This window comes from Rhinolophus sinicus, chromosome 18 (genome assembly GCF_057876585.1).
Source record: "Rhinolophus sinicus isolate RSI-liver-muscle chromosome 18, RSI-T2T, whole genome shotgun sequence".
NCBI lineage: Eukaryota > Metazoa > Chordata > Mammalia > Chiroptera > Rhinolophidae > Rhinolophus > Rhinolophus sinicus.
The window spans coordinates 5,183,800-5,202,686 of record NC_142518.1 but is presented as its reverse complement, the minus strand read 5'-3'; the positions used below and the strand labels follow the sequence as shown (position 1 = coordinate 5,202,686).

General features: G+C 46.1%; 1 protein-coding gene across 3 annotated transcripts in view; it reads right to left on the bottom strand.

Annotated features, from left to right (window-relative positions):
* The window catches only part of WWC3 (WWC family member 3), a 101,886-nt gene that overhangs the window by 39,585 nt on the left and 43,414 nt on the right, over positions 1-18,887 (bottom strand). For all 3 annotated transcript variants that reach the window (XM_088795263.1, XM_088795262.1, XM_019746296.3), the window contains 3 exons: positions 14,200-14,276; positions 13,237-13,316; positions 1,974-2,103 (listed from right to left, as the gene is read on the bottom strand). In XM_088795263.1, coding sequence (XP_088651389.1) covers positions 1,974-2,103; positions 13,237-13,316; positions 14,200-14,276 — 287 coding nt within the window. The remainder of the gene's footprint in view (positions 1-1,973; positions 2,104-13,236; positions 13,317-14,199; positions 14,277-18,887) is intronic.

Below are 18,887 nucleotides of genomic sequence, written 5' to 3'. Positions count from 1 at the left end.
TTCTACAATTTTGAAAACACTTTCTAAAGACCACTTCAGCAGACACAAGAATACCCAGGTACAACATGCATCACGCAACCATGCTGGATCTAGACGAAGGCGTCCTGGAATGGGCCAGTGTTGGCAAACTTGTGTAAAAAAGACAAAATAACTTAGTGGATTTTACTAGAAGAAGAAGTGGCCCATGATTCTCCATGGAGATTCTCAAAGAAGATGCAGGGATCTGAAGCTTCTTCAAGAAATTCTATCTCTAGCCTCCATAGTGGGGAATCCAATTGAGGCAACCAGGTCTGCAAACTTGGGAAGGCCAGGAAAGGGGGGCCAGATCTACCTCCTGGGCCAAGGACTCCAGGTCTCCGTGGTGAAGTGTTGCCTGGCTCAGGCCTGGGGTTTGGGTTTGGCCTAGATGGGTGACAGCCACAGAGCACCCTGCAATGCCGCACGCAGACGTCTCAGTGAATGGCAGCTGTTCCTGCTAGCAGTGCTGAGAAAATCTAACAACTGACCCTTTACCTCTTGTGACCTGGACAGGGTGTCTGAAAGTACAGATTTCTGGGTCTCACCTCCAGAGATTCTAATCCAGTGGTCTGGGGTAGGGCCCAGTAATCTGCAATTGAACGAGCATCATGGGGACACTGCACAAGTCTCTCCCGTCCTTGACCTTAGGAAGCAACAGCCTGCAAGGCAGTTGTCTGTGTACCTGTCTCGTCTGTCCTGTGAGTCTCAGCTTTGCTTCCCATGTCCTTCTCTGTCTTCAACTCTGCAGAATCGAGACAAATGCCTACCAGGTGCTAGGTGCTCATTCAGTGTGTTAGCAAAAAACAAAAGCCGTAACAGAAACAACTGTGTTGAACAAAAAGACCAGCATGCGTCCATTTACAAAAAGTCAGCTTCTTCTAAAAACAATGGAAACTACAGGAGTTGAAGGGGCAAAAAAATAAAGTACTATAAAGCTACAATGATCCCAGCCATATAGCTAAGTGTATCCACAGGGTAGAATACTATTCAGCCATATGACGGAATGAAGAAGCTCTTTGCACAGATGTGGAAAAAGGTACAGGGTGTGATCCAGTCCGATCCGGTCTGGTGGTCGTGTGGGAAAGCTGGTGCAGAACAGCAGGTAGAGTCCTAGTTCTCTGTGAGGGCAGCTGAGCATGCTCAGTCCTGTGTCTGCAGAAACACTGGAAAGGTACACAAGAAGCTAAGAAATGTCGTTCTGGGCAGTGAGAGAATGGGGAGATAGCAAGACTTCTTATCGTAGACTTTTCCAATTGCTTTGATTACTGAACAATATGACTGCATCACCCATTGCTGTGGCTGGAAGTGTTGTCCTCCAAGATGATGTGTTCAAGCCCTAACACCCAAACCTGTGAATTTGAGCTTCTTTGGAAATGGGGTTTGCTGATGGACTCAGGTTAAGACGAGGTCGTACTGGACTAGAGTGGTTTCTAAGCCAATGACTGGTGTCCTCAGAAGAGGAGAAAATTTCGACACCGAGACACACAGGGAGAACACCATGTGACAACCAAGGCAGAGATGGAGTGACGCAGCTCCCAGCCAAGAAGCGCCAAGGACTGCCAGCAGCCCCCAGAAGCCAGAGAGGCGGGAAGGGTCCTCTCCGAAGCCCTTCAGAGAGAACAGGGCCCTGCTGACACCTGATTTCAGACTTCTGGCCTCTAGACTCTGAGAGAATAATTCTGTTGTTCTGAGCCACCTGGTTTGTGGTAGTTCATTACGGCAGCCCTAGGAAACTAATAGGTATGTTTTAAAATATTTATACATGTAAATACACAGACACACAAAAGATACACATATATAATATTATATATACATGTATATCTTTAAAATATATGTGAATTGCGTAGGTAATAAATACATAATGTACAGTAAATACAGATATTAATTTCACATAAAGGAAGGGGAGACAAGCAGACGCACGAGCGGACAGGGGGCCTGCAGAGCACTGGCCTTACTTGCATCAGATCGCGCCTCTCCTTCTCGCCTGTACAAATGGCTTTCTTAATGGTCCGGAGCTCACTCATTATAGCCTGTGCCTCGTCCAGTTTGTAGTTGGTGTGAGCATTTGACATCTTACGATCAATCCTGGTCAAAACAGAAAAATGAGTCAATCCAAGCGAGACCATAAAATTCCATTAAACAACATCACAAAAAACGCAAAAGCTTCAGAGAAAGGTGGGAAACAACGTTTTGGCAAAGAAAAATCACGACCCCATACAAGCCTCCTTGTTGTGGCCAACACAAAGAGATGGATGACTGCCATCGCTTCAGGACCACCCTGTGCCGGTGAGGGCCTGAGTCAGGATTCCATGTCCTCACTGGCTTGAGTAAGATTTTAAACTCCCCTCTCTGAGAGGAGGACCACATCTTATTCGTTTACCCTCAACATTGCATTAGTGGTCAAAAATGTCCATGAAATGAACATACGAATGAGTTCTATGAACAAGGAGAACACACGGTAAATAGCAAAAAGTAGTGAACTTTCTATAACAATGCTTTGTGCAGAGTTGGAAACTCTTCTGTCTCCTCTAGGTATCTCTTTTATCTCACTCTGGTTCGAATTTATCACTCTCTCGCTACTACTACTCATCTCAATTCCTTCCTTCAATCCAAACATCCCCTCACCCTTCCTTCCTTCCTCCCTTCCTTCTTTCCTTCCTTCCCTCCCTCCCCTCCTCCTTCCAGCCCGCCCGCTCGCCCCTGTGTGTACAAGGTCTGGTTCTGGCAGGTAGAAGCAGAGCACTAAGATCAGGCTTGCCTCCGGCCTTCACAGAGCAGGCAGTGTCCTACAGCACGTCCTCTGTCACGTCTTCCATAGCTCAATCTTGAGTCTGTATCTAGAAGTCCTCAGGGCTAAAGAAGTTGAGATACTTTGGTCCAGAAATGGAATGGACTTCTTCTCTAGAACGTCATTAACTTGCGTTTCAGGTTCCAGCTCCACTAACAGCTTCTGGTTCTAAATTGTTGCCCCCATGTTAACTGAAAATCTGGCTGGATCCTTAACGGCCAGCCCAAACTCCCTTTATTTCCACTCACAAAAGCATCCTGGCATGCTGGTGAGTCTGAGTGACAGTCTAGCTCTACAGCGGGACCCTGGACAAGTCACTTCACCTCTTTAAACCTCAGTTTCCTGATGTCTCACATGGGGATACTCAAAATACTTCTCCCATTTAATGAGAAGATGTAAGGAAAGGTCTTACCTGGCAGAGGCCTGGCATGTAATGTTTGTGGTTTATTATTATTATCAGGATGATGCTGAATCTACTTACTCATGGGAGAGAAAGTAAATAATTCACCAACTCTGGTACTTTATTATCATTAACAAATTCCTGGCCAAAGATGTCACAACTCACAGCAGAACTCAGCACTGGAGCTGGTCTGAGCTGTCAGTGCCCTTGGAATGAGAGGACAAACAGAACAAGCAGGAAACCATCCCCTCCCTTTGGAATAGGGTTCCAGGGCTTGGGGCAGTGCTGTACCTGCCATCGGCTACAAATTAAATATGTATGAAAACGGGTCCCAAGTCCTCTTCCACAGAGAGCAGATGCGGGCACACCATGGGATCCCACACGATAAATGGTGACACTCCTAAATCCCAACATGGCCTGGCACTGTGTTTTTCCACTTTAGCTATTCTATGCAGAACCAAGAGTCGCCAAAGCAAAGCAGAAATAAAAGGCCACCCATCTGCGAAGGAAGGGGCCTGACTTTTCCTGCAGAGAAGAGCTAGGCTCATTTACATAATAATGTCTTCTTGAATTCATTTTCTGATAAAAGGCTTTCCAGTACATCTCATTTAACATCCCAAACCACAACCCACATAAGCTGATGAAGTCTGTAGAAAAGGGGGTTACATCATTTCCAGACAAAAAACCTGAAGCCAGAAAAGTCTGATTTCTCTGTAGCAGCCAATGACCGGCGCAGCGCCTCTGCTAACCAGATCTACTGACTCCTCCAGAATGGAAAATACAGCAATGGATCATCACCTGACACTAACACACATAGAAGGAAATGAAACTTGACTGCATTAAACAAAATCATTTCAATTGCTTAAAAAATCAATGCTAGTCAAATAGCCATAAATGTATAGACATATACCCACTGTTCAGGCTGCACTGAACGACGCTAACCACGTCAGCCCCTGCTTTGTACTGAAGCGCCGTGATTGATTTCCTTATGGCTTTTAGCAACTATAAAGCCTAAGTGGCGACCAGGAAACCCTGGATGGAGCCAGCATTCTCTTCAGGCACCAGGTTCTACATTGGGAACGGCTGCCACATGGAGGAAAACAGGCCCCAATTCCCATCAGGGAGAGGGATCAGAGGCCATAATTCATCCTATAGGCGGACACTGCAGAGTGCCTAGAAGTTCAACTTCAAGGCCACAGATGTGGGCTCTGGCCATAACTCCACATAAGTGGCTCTGAGACCTTGAAGAAAAATGAAGACTGGCCTAGAGCAGCTGTTTTCACTCCGTTCCGAGGATGTCCCAGTGTGGTGAGCAGGAGTAGCTAAAGGGAGAGCCTGTGTAGGGCTTGGGGACCTCGCCCCTGCTTCAGCAAGCCCCCGCCCCCCCCCCGCCCCCTTTGCTCTGCCTGGGTTATTCTGGTTCCATAGAAGATGTTTGCAGAGAAGGAAAGGGAAAAAGATTCCACTGTTAAAAAAACGTGAAAGCTATTAAACAATATGATCTCGAAGTTCTAGGAATCTCTGAAATACTATTATTTAAAAATAGTTATAAGAGTATGTTATCGCAGAACGTCCAATTATATAAAAAGAATACTATATATTATATAAGTATAACCTTATATAAACATATTTATATAGTATATATTATTTGATTACATTATGTAAATAGCATATTAAAGTAGTTCCATGTATCAAGCACCTACTAGGTGACAGGGTCTCACTGCATGCTTTACATTTGTCACCTTATTTTATCCCCTCAACAGCTTTATGAGATGAGCATAACCTCAGATTTTATAATGAAAAAAATTGAGGCTCAGAGAGATTAACTAAATGGCCCAAGATGACAAGCTAAGATCTGGCAGAGCCAGGATTCAAACCCACATCTCCCAATTCTCAAGCCTGCACTGGCTCCTCAGTGTGGGGATGCCCCTGGATACCACAGGTGTATCCCGCTCAGAGCGGCCAAGGTAAGGTCGACTGGCTTTTATACAGGCAAGCAATGCTTCACAGAATTCAAACCACTTCCATTTTTCAAACATGACAGATTTTCATCTAACAAAAACTTCAAAGGACAGGAAACGTCTTCCTTCAAGTCTGCAAAATTCGTTCGGGAGTTTTCTCCCTCTTTTCAAATTCCCTCTAGAACTTTGGTCAAATTCAGAGGATGTGCTCAATGATTTGGTATTTTGTAAAATATCCACGTATCCCATTTCATAAGAAAAATCATAACATCTGGGACTGCCAAAGAACTATCTTTTTCTTTTTTAAATTTTAACTAAGAGCCCCAAGACAGTGGTTATACATCTCAAATGACAGAAAATTGATAACTACAAAAGGTGGTGCTAATAAAGATATAAGCCCTTATGCAGTGTACTATGATCTGAACGTTTATTCCCCCCCCCGCCCCCCCAATTCACATGCTGGAATCTTAATGCCAGTGTGACGGTATAGGAGGTGGGGTGGTTGGTAGGGGATCAGGTCATGAGGGAGAAGCCCTCACGAATGGGATCAGTGCCCTTATAAAAGAGACCCCAGAGAGCCCCTCGCTCCTTCCACCAGGTGAGGACACAGCAAGAAGGTGGTCATTTATAAGTCGGGAAGGTGGCTCTCACCAGACATAGAATCTGACCATGAGGGCACCCTGCTCTCAGACTTCCAGCCTCCGGAACTGGGAGAAATAAACGTATGTTGTTTACAAGCCCCCAGTCTGTGGTATTTTGTTATAGCAGTCCAAATGGACTAAGACACAGTGTGAAAAACAATCCAGGCACAGAGTACCTACAGTCTTTACTTTTCACCTCTCAACATTTTGCAGCAGCTTTGGGGAGGTTAAGTGACTTGCTCAAGGTCACACAGCCAGTAAGAGGCACAGTGAGGTTCACATTGAGTCCCCTCACACCAGCACTCAACCCCTTCATCATCGGGTTAACAATACACTCAAAGTCAAGGCCTCCAAAGTCTTTCTGTGTCAAACCCGAAGGCCACCCACACAGCCAGTCAAACGTCGTCCCAAAGTAAACCGGGGCTCTTTATGGTCTGCTTATGAAAGAAATGGTTAGAAAGAAAAGGAGAAGGCACAGCTTCAAATGATGGCCGAGTACTGTTGAGAAGGCATTTTTGTGATGTTTATCATCAACCTCTCCCTCCCGCTGCCCTAAAGTTTCCATATTTGTTGTTCAATTTAAGATGTCAAGAGAATTGCACTGGCAAAAGTAAAACCAAACGACTTCTTAAACCCACACCGTGAAGAAAAGGGCTGCCAGGCTTCTAAAGATATTCCATGTCAATACCACACATTACAACCCAAAAGAATGAGAAGTTTTGTTACAACCCTACCTTTTACATCACCAGCCCTGGCAGGGGCCTTGAGTGAACCTCAGAAAGCTTCCGGCAGTTTTCTATCAACAGCAGGTCCTGTGTGCAGCGCCAGACCTGTCCCACAACCAGGAACAATGCTCTTTTTGTTTCCGCCCCATTTCTGTATGTTTTACTGTTATCTGAGTAGTGCCGGGCTTTTCGCACGGGCTGTACCTTATGTGCTATGTTAATGGGATATTGTTGGTCTAAGCCTGTTCCAACTGTGAACAATCTTATTCTCTTCTAAAACCACTAAATCCCCTTGGACAGAAAACGCTAATTCCAATATCTAACACCGCCTCGTTCTGGTATCGAATGCTCAGAAGAGAGCAGTCAGTCTTATTTGAGGAGAGGCACGGGCTTTACTTCACCCCAATAGGGAAGAAGTTCATCAAGCAATTCAAAGGCTTGGAGCACAGAGGCCAGCCGGCTAAGAATGTGCCATTTGGAAACTGGTTATTGGAACATTTCGTGAGCACCCCTTTCTGTAATTTGAATAGCAGCACTAAAGAATGCGATTTCTTAACACACCATAACACAGTATGTGGACGAGAAGGAAATGCTAGAGGGCAGTTAAGAAGAAGGTGACCAGCTGATTCACAGACACCACCCCAAGATCCTTGCAGCCCAGGCCCTCACTCCAGGGGTCCCAGTGTCCAAGAATGAAGTGAACTGTGGGGCGGCTCCTCACAGCACCCGGGCCCGGTCCATTCCTTCCACGGAGCCCTGCCCTGTGCCTGGGAGGCTCCGGGTCCTGAGGATGGAGCAGGGAACAAGCAAAGGAGAAGAGTCCTTACCCTTGCACAGCATGATGTTACTCAAGGAGACAGACGACAAAAACGATCATTAGGTCAGGCAGCCATCGGTGTTTTAAGGAAAACAAAGCTGGGTTTGGGAATACACTGTGACAGAGAGGGCCCCTTTTTAGATACAGTGGTTACCGAGGATCTTGTTGCGATGTCATTCGTCCAGAGAACTACAGAAGGGAGGGAACAGGCATGCGAGGCTGTGGGAAAGTGTTCCCAGCACAGGGACCTGCAGCAACAGTGCGGAGACCAGCAGAGCGGCCGGGGGGTTGGTGGAGGTGACTGATGGAGAGGTGGGGGTAAACGGAGTCAGGACAGGGGGCCGCCGCATCTCGAGTCTGGACTATATTCTCAGTGAGAGAGAAAGCCACAGGGGGCCCCCAGCAGAGGAGACATTTTAAAAGACTCCCCGTGGCTACAATGTGGGAACGGTGAGATGAGCAGTCACGGTGGAAGCTGTGAGAAGGGAATGGGTGCCAGGTATGGAAACAGCACACCGTGAACAAGACAGCAAGAAGGCAGTCGGGACAGAGCTCCCCCAAAGCGTCTTGGGCTGTCACTCCCGCACTCAGGGACGTTATCAGTGTCATGGCGGAAAAAGGCTTCAATGGCACCTAAGCGTGGGAAAGTCAGGGTGAGGCAATGTTAGATGAGCTTGCTGGCTGCAGGACAACTCGGAATCTAACACGAGGTGCATTCCAGATCTCCAGGATCTAGAATAACTAGAGAGGGCGATCTCCCCACACCCGTTGGCACACTCAGCATGTTCTTGTGCATCACCATCTGGGAAACTGCACACCGCGTAGTTCCGAGTCCTCCCCCGTTGCCAGCCCCTGGATGCTAGTAACGAGTTACAGCAAGAGAAGTTTTCAAAGAGAGCTGCACAATCGTTAGGGCAGCAGAGTCCAGTAGCTCTTTCACTGGAAAAGCTCAATTTTTTCTGAACACTTTCGTTACTCATAAATGTTGCTGCTATTTTCTGAAGACTTTTATAATGGGCCTCAAGAGAAATGCAAATGACAACTACACTGAGATACTATCGCTCACCCTATGAGACTGGCAAAAACGCAAAAGCTTGACAACACATTCTGTTGGCAAAGCCGTGGGAACAGGAATACTCATCTATTAGTGTTAGGAATGAAAAATGGTGCGACCCCTAGAGACGGGAATTTGGCAATGTCTAACAATCCCACCGAGGCTTGACACAGCAAACCCACTTTCAGGAACGTATCCTGAAATCTTTCATATCTACATGTGCACAGCCTTAGGTGAAAAGCTGATGGCAAACATTATAAATGAATGTACCAGGCAGACAATGCCAGAACGCACCAACAACCTTCATACCACAGTAAGAGACAACCAGAAAGTGTGTATCTCCTGATCAAAGTAGCACCACCATCTACAAAACATAGTTCCTCCGCCCCCCAAAAAGTAAAAGAACTTGAACTTGAATCAGATCAAGTCTCTCAAACTAATTACACCAGTATGCATAAATAGTAGGGGACACCACACACATCACGCAGTAAAATCCACTGTCAGGGAAATTCTAATGGACAAATTAGTTTCTTCAACAAATAAGTTGTCAGAAGCAAAAAAAAGGAGAAGGGAGTACAGATAAGAGACACACCAACCAAACGTACTGTGTGGGCCTTGTATGAACCTGGACCCAAACAAACCAGAGAAATACGAACCCTCCCTGAAGAAGGGACGACATTAAGAGATTACTATTAAGTGGGGTATAGGTAGTATATTTTCAAAAGGAGTCCATAACTTTAGGAGAGATATTTATGGATTAAATGTGATTGTGGGATTTGTTTCAATAAGGTAGTAAAAGCTTACAGAATGAGGCAGGGTGAGACAAACAAGATTGGCCATTGTGTGCTTAGTTGTTGAAGTGGGATGAGGGGTACTGGAGGGTTCCATTTTACTGTTCTCTCTACTTTTGTGTATGGCGGACATTTTCCATCATTAAAAGTTTATATATGTTCCACACACGTGCACGCGTGCATGCGCACGCGCACGCACACACATACACACACACATTCTATCATTAACCCAGAGACTGTGTTCATGGCCAGCTCCCATCTACAAAAATTAACAACATACATAGGCTTAAAAAAAATACAAAAGGTTCTTTTTTCCTCACTTGGACCCAAGCGTAATGATGGATTTTCTTGCTAGCCAGGAAAGTTCACCAAGATAAACAAGTCGAGTTGAAAACGTTATAAGCGGCCAAACTCCTGGTGAGGTGCTCTGGAAAAGAATACACTGGATATTCTGGGAAGCAAGAACAGCAGAAATGTTTCTGGAGGAAAACCTAGGGTCTCTGCCTTAAATCGATGTTGGTAATAATATCCAAGAAGCCCATTTACGGGCAACAGCCCATGTATTCTCTGTGCTTAGTTAGGATTTTACAGTAGACTGGGGTAATCACATTATCAGTGCTTACCAAAGGGTTTCAGAATTGCTCAATACATAATACCAGTTTACATGATTCAATCCAAACAGAAGAGCCCATATTCAAAACCAGAAAAATAATGAGGCTGTCTTCATCTCACATATAACCTGTGCAGCTCAGAGGAGGGTATGAAACGATTTTTTACTTGCAAAGAATTTTAGGCATGGTATGAGTGCCCACGTTTTTCTCTCCTTCCTGTGAGGCTGTGTCACAAAATAGAGCGGACATGTACAGTGACAACACAGCAGCCAATTAAATGCTGCCTCTTGAGACAGCTCCATCTGGAGAGCTGGGGTGGGTCCCCCAGGCCCAGGACTAGGTCCAGAACTTTCCCCCATGCCACTCCTCAGCCTCCACCGGGGAGGGTGGCAATCTTTACAATCTCTGGCAGGGAGCGAAGACTGTCCCCTTGGAGGGGGCATGTTTACCATCTACTCCCAAACGCGGGGTCTTGCTAAGGAAAGGAGAAAGAAAACACAGACAACACCGGCCCTCCTCTTTGCAGGAATACAACTCATACTCCATTCCGGCTGCAGGTATAAAGTTACACCTCTCCTTGTGCTGGATTCTGCTTCCTGTCCAATACACCTGGAGAAACCGAGGCTGCCTTTTCCTATTCTTAAAATTATTTTGAGTGTAAGAGATGAATTTACTTCCTGGCAATGCCAAAGGGAAGGGGTTTTCTCAGTCACCTGAGCCCTGTCATTTCTTATTTTCTAGAGGGTTCAGTCTTACGCTGATGCTGCATTATAACCTTTGTCTTCAAATAAGGAAATGGAGATGGCCGGAATGATGGAGGCCAGGCGAAGGAACAGGCATTGGACCTGGCAATCCTGCACCGCCAGCAGCGAAAGGTGCCAGGCGGGACTCCCCTGAGGCTCAGGGCTCCTGTGTGACCTCAGAATGTTCCTCCACCACCCCGAGCCCCCATCACCTTCACCAGAGCTTCTGCAAGTGAGAATGAAATTAACTGCAATGTGCAGCCCCCGCGATGCCTAGCATTACAAGTAGCTATTATCTAGCGACACTGTGAAGCCCTGATGCTCCCTAGTAATGACAGAAAGCTAGTGGGGCCAAATGAAAGAAGGAAACCAACCTCCAATTCAAAGAGACAGTCCTAGCAACTTTTGAAGCCCTACCAAAGTAAATTACTTGCTTCTGCTTGTTTCTTACCCAGCCCTTTAGCAGGAGTGGCACGGGAGGACATGGGCCCCAGAGCACACGGAAGCACCCTCGCAGGCATCTGAGCCTCTGGAGGCTGGCTGGGCTGTACGGGGTAAGTTATAGAACACGCAGAAGCGCTATGGGAAGCACGGCCACAAATGGACACAGTGAGCAACAACCAGTAGCCGATCCTGAAAAGGCAGCTTGATTTGCTTAAGCAAAACTGTTTCTGAAAGCGGTAGTGACTAGGGCTAATTAATGGAAGCCCCATTGCAAATCTAAGTTGCAGGAGAACGCGCGCACACACACACTGGTGGGTAATGGCAGAGAAAGCGAAAAATGGCAGCCAGGTTCAGCCTCCAGCTCACACTGAGCATGCACCAAAACCCACCGCCTGGCGGGGCCTGCAGGGGGCATGGCCAGGTCTCAGCGCCGGAGAAAGCCAAGGCCCCCTAGGCAGGACCCAGCTCACCTTTCTATTGTGTCTCCCTTGGTGGCCATAATATGTCCTTACTAAAGAAATGGACAGATGAATCATCAACTAAACCAATCCTGGATGATTAAGAAAGTAAAGCTCAAGCCAGTGTGAAAGCACAGGGTTTGGCACACCCAGTAATTACCCTTCATGTGAGGCTGACTGTTACGTTTGTCCAACACTCGCATTCTGTGGTCCCTACCCATAAAGAGCGATGCTGCAGTCACAGCTGACACACCGCACTACATCTGCACACAGGATGAAGAGAGAGGCATGCAGCCCAACAGCACCCCACGATTCCTGCCACCTGCCGAAGGCTGACTAGGTAGCAGGCATGGTGCTGCCTTCAGACAAGGTAGCCCAGTGATCACTGCTATAGACTGAATCATGTCCCCCACATTCATATGGAGAGCCCTAACCCCCAGTGGGATGGTATTTGGAGACGGGGCCTTGGGAGGTGATTAGAGTTAGATGAGGTCATGAGTGGAGCCCCGGGATGGAATTAGTGTCCTTATAAGAGAAGGAAGAGACACCAGAGACCAGAGCTCCCCCACAGCCCTCACCATGTGAACACACAGCAAGAAGGCAGCCATCTGTAAGCCAAGATGCAGGCCCTCACCAGACACTGAGTCTGCCGGGGCCTTGACCTCAGACTTCCAGCCTCTGGAACTGTGAGAAGTAAATGTCTGCTGCTTAAGCCCCACAATCTCGGGGATTTCGTTACAGCAGCCAAGCTGGCTGAGGCCGTCGGCACGGACAGGTGAGAATGGCAGGCACAGAAGGTATGAAGCACATGCCCAAGTTCAGCATGTGAAGCCAGGCTCGGATTCGAGAGAGAACAGACTCTCAACCAACAAGCATACAACACCCTTTCTTAAAAAAAATGAATTCTTTCAGGCCAGCAGTATCACCATTTATAAAATACCTTTTGTTCACTGAATTTCCTGACTTAACAGAGCTCACAAATGTTAAGAGATTCATCCCGAAATTCTTAGTAAGGATGAAGTTTTAACTATAAAGACGCCAACTGGAGGGAGACCCATAGGCCAGACTGTCCAACCGAATGTTCTGCGATGATGGAAATAGTCTATTAACTGTGCTGTCCGATGCAGTGGCCACTAGCCCAGTGGTTCTCAGATGGGGGCAGATGTGCCCTCCAAAGAACAGCTGGCAAAGTCTGGAGACGTTTTTAACTGTCACAAATGGGTAGGAGGGAGCTACCAGCATTTATGGGGGTCAAGGCCACGGAGGCTGCTCAACATCCTGTGATACACAGGACAGCCCCCACCACAAGGCATTCTCTGGCCTAGAACCTCAACAGCGCCGAGGTGGGGAAAATCTGCACTAGCCACGTGTGACCACTGAGCATTTCAGAGGCAGCTACTGAGACTGGGGAACTACAATCTTTTGTTTTATTTAATTTTAGTTAGTTTGATTTTAACTTTTAGAAAAAAAAATGTAAGAGACTAAAACTAACAAAACTGGAATTCAAATTTAAACAGCCACGTATGTCTTGGACAGTGCAGCTATCGAGAATGTGCATAAATGTAAAATAAAGGTCTTGTTTCCCAAGTATTTCCATTTAAAGGAAGGAAGGATCTTCAAGGAATAGCGAGATTCTGATGCTTAGGATTGGGAGATAACGAGTAACAATAAAAGCATAGACGCGAACGCCTGCGAAGCTTTAGGACTCCTGTCCGGGCACCAAAGAGTCAGCGCGAAGGGAAATCACCGGGCGATGCCCCCTTCTATTGCCCGCAGGGAACTCACTCTTGCAGGGTCTCCACCCCCTTTTCTTTGTACTGCAGTTCTTGCTTCATCTGGGTCAGCTCTCGCTTTAATCTGGAAAGCTAAAGACAAATTACATTTTGTTTTTCAAAGAAAGCTGTGAAAATGATTTCTACAATTGTTATCACTGTCATCGAAGTTTCTGATTAGCTTGTAATTCATTGGCTCATCTGCTCTCTCCGTGAACTTCCATCAGGCACATATAAAACAGCCACCCTAGAAGAGCTGCCTCGCTTAGGTACCAAAATCCCAGATCACTAACAGGTTCCTAACCGGCAACTATTTTCTTTTTCCAGATATTGATTTACTCGTTACAATTAGCAAACTATGTAATATTTCTTCACCTCCCCTTCCACTTGCTACTCACAGATCCCACACGTGAAACACTGGTGGTCTCCACTACCTGAAGGCCCATTGCCTGGAGTGCTTATTTAAACGGATTCTGGGACCCGCTCCAGGCCTGTGTTAAAACTCCGGGGGTGGGCCTGGGAGCTCACACTTTGAACCGACTCCCCAGGTGTTTCTCTCTAGTGCACTAAAATTTGAGAACCCCCACACCCCAAAAGATGCACTCTGCTTTAGGAAATGAGACACCAGAGCAGGATGCTTCAGTTCCATCATGTCTCCTTTGCTTGGTTGCAAATGCAACAAAACGGACTCCCTTCCCAGACAACCTAGACAGGGGGCTCAAGGGGTGAAACGGGGGGTACACACAGAGGAACACAGGCAATTTTTTGTTAGAGGGGCTGAGGTTGTAAAATGAAACACTTTCCCTCCTATTGGAAAAAGTAGAGAGTAAAACCAAATGAAATAATAATCCAAGAAATCAAAAATCCTACTAAAATACGACTGTTATACATTGGCCGCCATAAAATGAACTGTAGTAAGTGACGTTACACAAATGCATGTGGGGCTCTGAGTTGTGGAAACACTCGTCTTACTCACCCTATCCCGGCGACTGGCTATTTCCGCTTTAATTTGGTGTGGGTCGTACTTTGTGCTTGTTGAATATCCAGAGAACGCTAAACAGAAGAAAAATATTTTATTTTATAATGGATCCTTTACAATAAGTAAATACACATAGATAACAACTTCTGATTCACCGTATTAAATGATTAAGTCTCAGATTTACAAGTTGGCACTAGATCCCAAAGAATCAACATTTCACAACCTCAAATCTGGATGTTTGATTTTTGCATGAGGCCTTTCTACAGGATTCCACATAATAAAATAGATGGCTGGAGTTAAATCCAAACTCTGTTTACCTCAACTGCAAAACTGCTAAGGTTAAAAGCCATATACCCATGGGGAGGGACAGGTAGCATTATGGCATGGAAAACTGTTCTTACTATGTAAATAGTACGTACAGTATGAATCATTTTTACTTTCTTTTAAAATGCACACACACAGAAGTCGCTGGAAAGACAGAGCCAAAAAGTCAACTGTGGTTATTTTCAATGGTTTCACTACAAAAGATTTTATTTTCATTTTCTTCATATCTATATTCTCCAGAGGGCAAATGTCTGACCTAAGAAAGAAAAAAATGCTGAAGATCTGCAAAACGAAAAAGACAACTTTCTAGTAATGTGTCAGCATCTGACGGACTTGAGAAAATGCTATTCTTCCAGGTTGTTTGTGCCACACAAACTGAAGCGAAACACCCCCATTTTTATTCCTGCAGTTTGTTTTGGATGGATTTTAGCTAAAACACATCACTTGGCTAAAGGCACTCCTGAACAGTGCCGTGCATGCGATCTGAACTCTTCTCACAGACACTGCGTTATTATTATGCGGAGCCAATACCTGGGGAGAAGGAGACTGAAGAGCTAAGCTGGTGGCTGTTTCTAGTCCCCTCACCCCTTTCTCCATTCTGCATGGCTGTTTCCTGATGCTTCTGTCTCCTTTCTCTCAGGCTGCTGAAGCCCTCAGCGTTTGTGCTGCAGTGACTTGGTGACTATCCCTTCCTTAGTGGTGGAGTGTTCCTCTATCTTCATCTGTGGTCACCCCACACTGCTGTAATCTGGCTCCGGGTCATTTTTATTAATGTCGCCTACTCAGAAGACCCGTCCGCAGCGCCCGCATCCATTCTTTCACTCCTTTGATCTGGGTACCGAAGGCGGTCAGTCAGATACCTAGGTGCCAACACCTAGAAACTAGTTCAAAACCATTTCCTGACTTTCTATTGGAAAGGTTGGCTCAGAGCCACCAAGTGGCTTAAACAGCAAGATTATTTCATAGCCTCGACTAGAACCACATCCAACGTTCATCTGAGCAGCTCAGATATCTCCTTTTTTAAAAAAACAGTTCTATGGAAAATCTACTATTTAAGCCCCCATCAGTCAGAATTTCAAACCACTAGAATCTACTGCAAATAAATATCTGGAGGAGCTAAGTGTTTGCCAACTTTATCTCAAACGTTCTTATATTTAGAATCATGCTCTCTCAAGACATGGAGTAAAATGTTTCTAAAACTATTCTTTCTTAGACAAAGAATGTCTATTTCCAAATCCGGCAACTTCCATCTTCTCTGACTCTTTGGTTTCATTTAAGATCAGTAATGAAAGCAACACTTCAAAGAATGCCCTTAAGAGACAGAAATCGTTTCTACAAAATCTCCACATTAAACTCCTGGGACTTAACAGTTTCTCAGACGTGAGCTTAAAGGGCTTTCCCTTGGGACCCAGATAATACGCAAATGAGCCAAGGCCTCACTGACTCCTCCCTTCCACTGTGTCAACAGGTCACCTTGCGGTTGAGGAAGACAACGCCAACAGTTATCACCTGGGATCCTTCCCATTGGGGTAGGAAGTAACCCCACCGCCACAGTCCAGGGAAGTTGGCTGCAATGTTGACCACCAGTAACAACGATATGAAATCATCGCCACAAAACTTGAAATGCGCATGGGAGGTGTAGCAGGTACACGTGGACAAATACATAACCACCTGCTCCCCATGCTCCCTCCTAACTCCCAGCACCCTGAGGGTGTCAGGTACCTACCCCTTTCCCAGGAGACTCAGCGGTAGCCAGTCCTGGAAGTGTTGCCTGATGAACCGAGACCTCCCGGGAGCCACACACCACCCCCCCAGGACTCCGCTATGTGACAGTGGATTTCCTTATTGCCCAGGGCCATGGGCGGCAGTGTTTTCTGTGACTTACAGCTCAAACCATCCTAAATGATAGACTAGGTTTTACTTATATTGATGCCATTCATGTTACCTTCACTCCAGTGTCTAAAACTATACATTTCCAGGACTGGGAGGAGGGAAAAGGCAACTCAGGTACCTAAGACGGTGAGTACATTTTATCTTCAAATGCTACGGAGACCTATAAACAGTGGCACCACTTTTAATACTATAATTCAATTTCTATCAATTCTCAGTTCCTTATGTCTGCCGGTAAGTCAAGTGCAATCCGTTTCTGGAGTGCAAGGAAGAGCTCAGGACTCCAGACCCCGTTTTTAACAGCACGCGCTCCACAACATTAGAGAAAGCATCTTCCCCTGTTAAGACATGTCTCCAATCTGAAGGTTTATGATAAATACCAGACATTCACCTCTAAGCCTTCTGTTCTCTCGAAGAGCTGAGTGGGCAGAGCTACTACAATAAATAGCGTACGCAGTCCACTCAGACGTACACCATCGTCTTGGCTGACATAATAATAAGGTTTTAGTGTAGCTGGACCACAAAAATGTAAATGATTACACCTTGCTATTACAGGGTGCCTTTCATATTTATTTCACCTATTCTCATAAGAATCTGTCAGAGATGATGATGACGCTCCCCCACTTTATACTATATTAAAGACTGAGTTTGTAGTGACTTGATCTACAGTCACAGAGGGACTTATGCCAGGAACTTGGGTTCCTGGGGGTCAGCTGGCCAATGTCCTTTCACCAGACTATCTTTTCCAATGTAAGAAGAACGGCCCTCCGGCCCCCCGCATGCCCATGGCCCAACAGGTGAACTACACCTGTGTCTTTAATATTCAAAATGCTGCAGAGCACAGTACTTATCTTAGCTTTTGATCTTACAGGTTACTGACAGGGGGAAACGTGTGTATCTACGTGTGCGTGTGTCTCTGTCTCTCTTCCAACAGGCCTCCTGTGTGCTGTGAGAACCTGAGGTCACCCCAGGGGGAGGATATGCTTTCAAAGACCAAGAGTCCTTCTCCAGACATCCTCTGGGCGGACTGCTCCTGGGGACCGGGTGAGCGCCTCCAGGCCTCAGCGCTGCAGGGAGTTGCTCAAGGGAGCCAAGGCAGAGTGGGGGAAAGGGGGCACGCCCTGGCAGATTCCACACTGACAGGTACTAACTATCAGAGCAGTGACACATCACCGACGCCAACAGAGGAGGGCAGGGCAGTTTCCAAAGGCACCAGAATAAGCGAAGAACCCAAAACTCAAGCCCACTCAGGGGTGACCTAGAGAAGTAACGCAAGAAGCCACCAAATCCAAATGAAGAGTTCTCTCGAGAACAGACTAGGGGATTATCTCGCAGTGAACACGTGTGCTTCGCTACAACCTTCAAGATTGAGTCTTGCCAACTAATAGCTGTGAAAAATGCAGTGTGATCCATTTTTCTCCTGCCTGCTCCAACATGCTTGCATGAGGGAAAACAAAAGGCTGAATGGATGGACTTCGGCCCTTATCCTGATCTAGATAATAGATGAGAAACCCTTTACCAGAGAAGAAAGGAAGATAGTCTTTGTGGGAGGGGCTTGGAGCCTCGGAAAGAATGTTGGCAGGACTGATGACTGATAAGGTCAAGCTTCAGCACCACCTAACTCAGGAATTCAGGATGGGTCAGCACTTTCTCACCAGAGATAAGGCTGACTCTTTCCCAGCCACTCTGCCACTTGGGGTATAGACTATTGCTAGCTTCTCGGGGCCAGGGTAACAAAGCCCTATTCCTGCTGCTAAGAGAGACAGCCAGTCAGTCTACACTAGTGGATCTCAACTCTGGGAATTATGTGGGGAACTGTAAAAAGAAAAAAAAATGTCTGGCCCCAGCCAAGACCAACTCAATCAAAATCTCTTGGGGTGGGGGCTCAGGCAGCAGCAGCTTTTAAAACCCTCCAGGAGATTTTACGTGCAGCCAGGCAGGGTTGAGAACCACTGGTGTAGACCAGGGGTTGGAGACATTCTCTGCAAAGGACCAGAGAGTCAATATTTGTGGCTTCGTGGGCCATACAGTCTCTGTTCTCAACTCCTCAACTCTGCCGTTGCAGTTGCTATAGACAAAACTATAGACAAAAGGTAAGTGAATGGAGGTGGATGTTTCCAATAAAACTTTACTGACAAACACCCTAAGTGGACAGGATTTAGCCTGTGGGCCATACATCATTTGCTGACCTGCCTGTGGTTCAGACTATAATTTACTCCATGCAAGAGTCCCTTCCAAAAGATCCCATAAATGGTCATATGCTTCATCTGAACACATCCGGAGGCTCGAGTTTCTCAGGAAGAATGAAAGAGTGACTCTAGAAAAAAAGTTCCTAAAATAACAAGTGTATTCAGTGTTAAAAGGAAGGCAAATAACAGAAGAACATATTAGAATGAAGAAAATGGAACTGTAGAAAAAGTACCGGGTGTGTCTCAGGAGAATGAGTTAGTTCACTGGAGAACAAGCAGTTC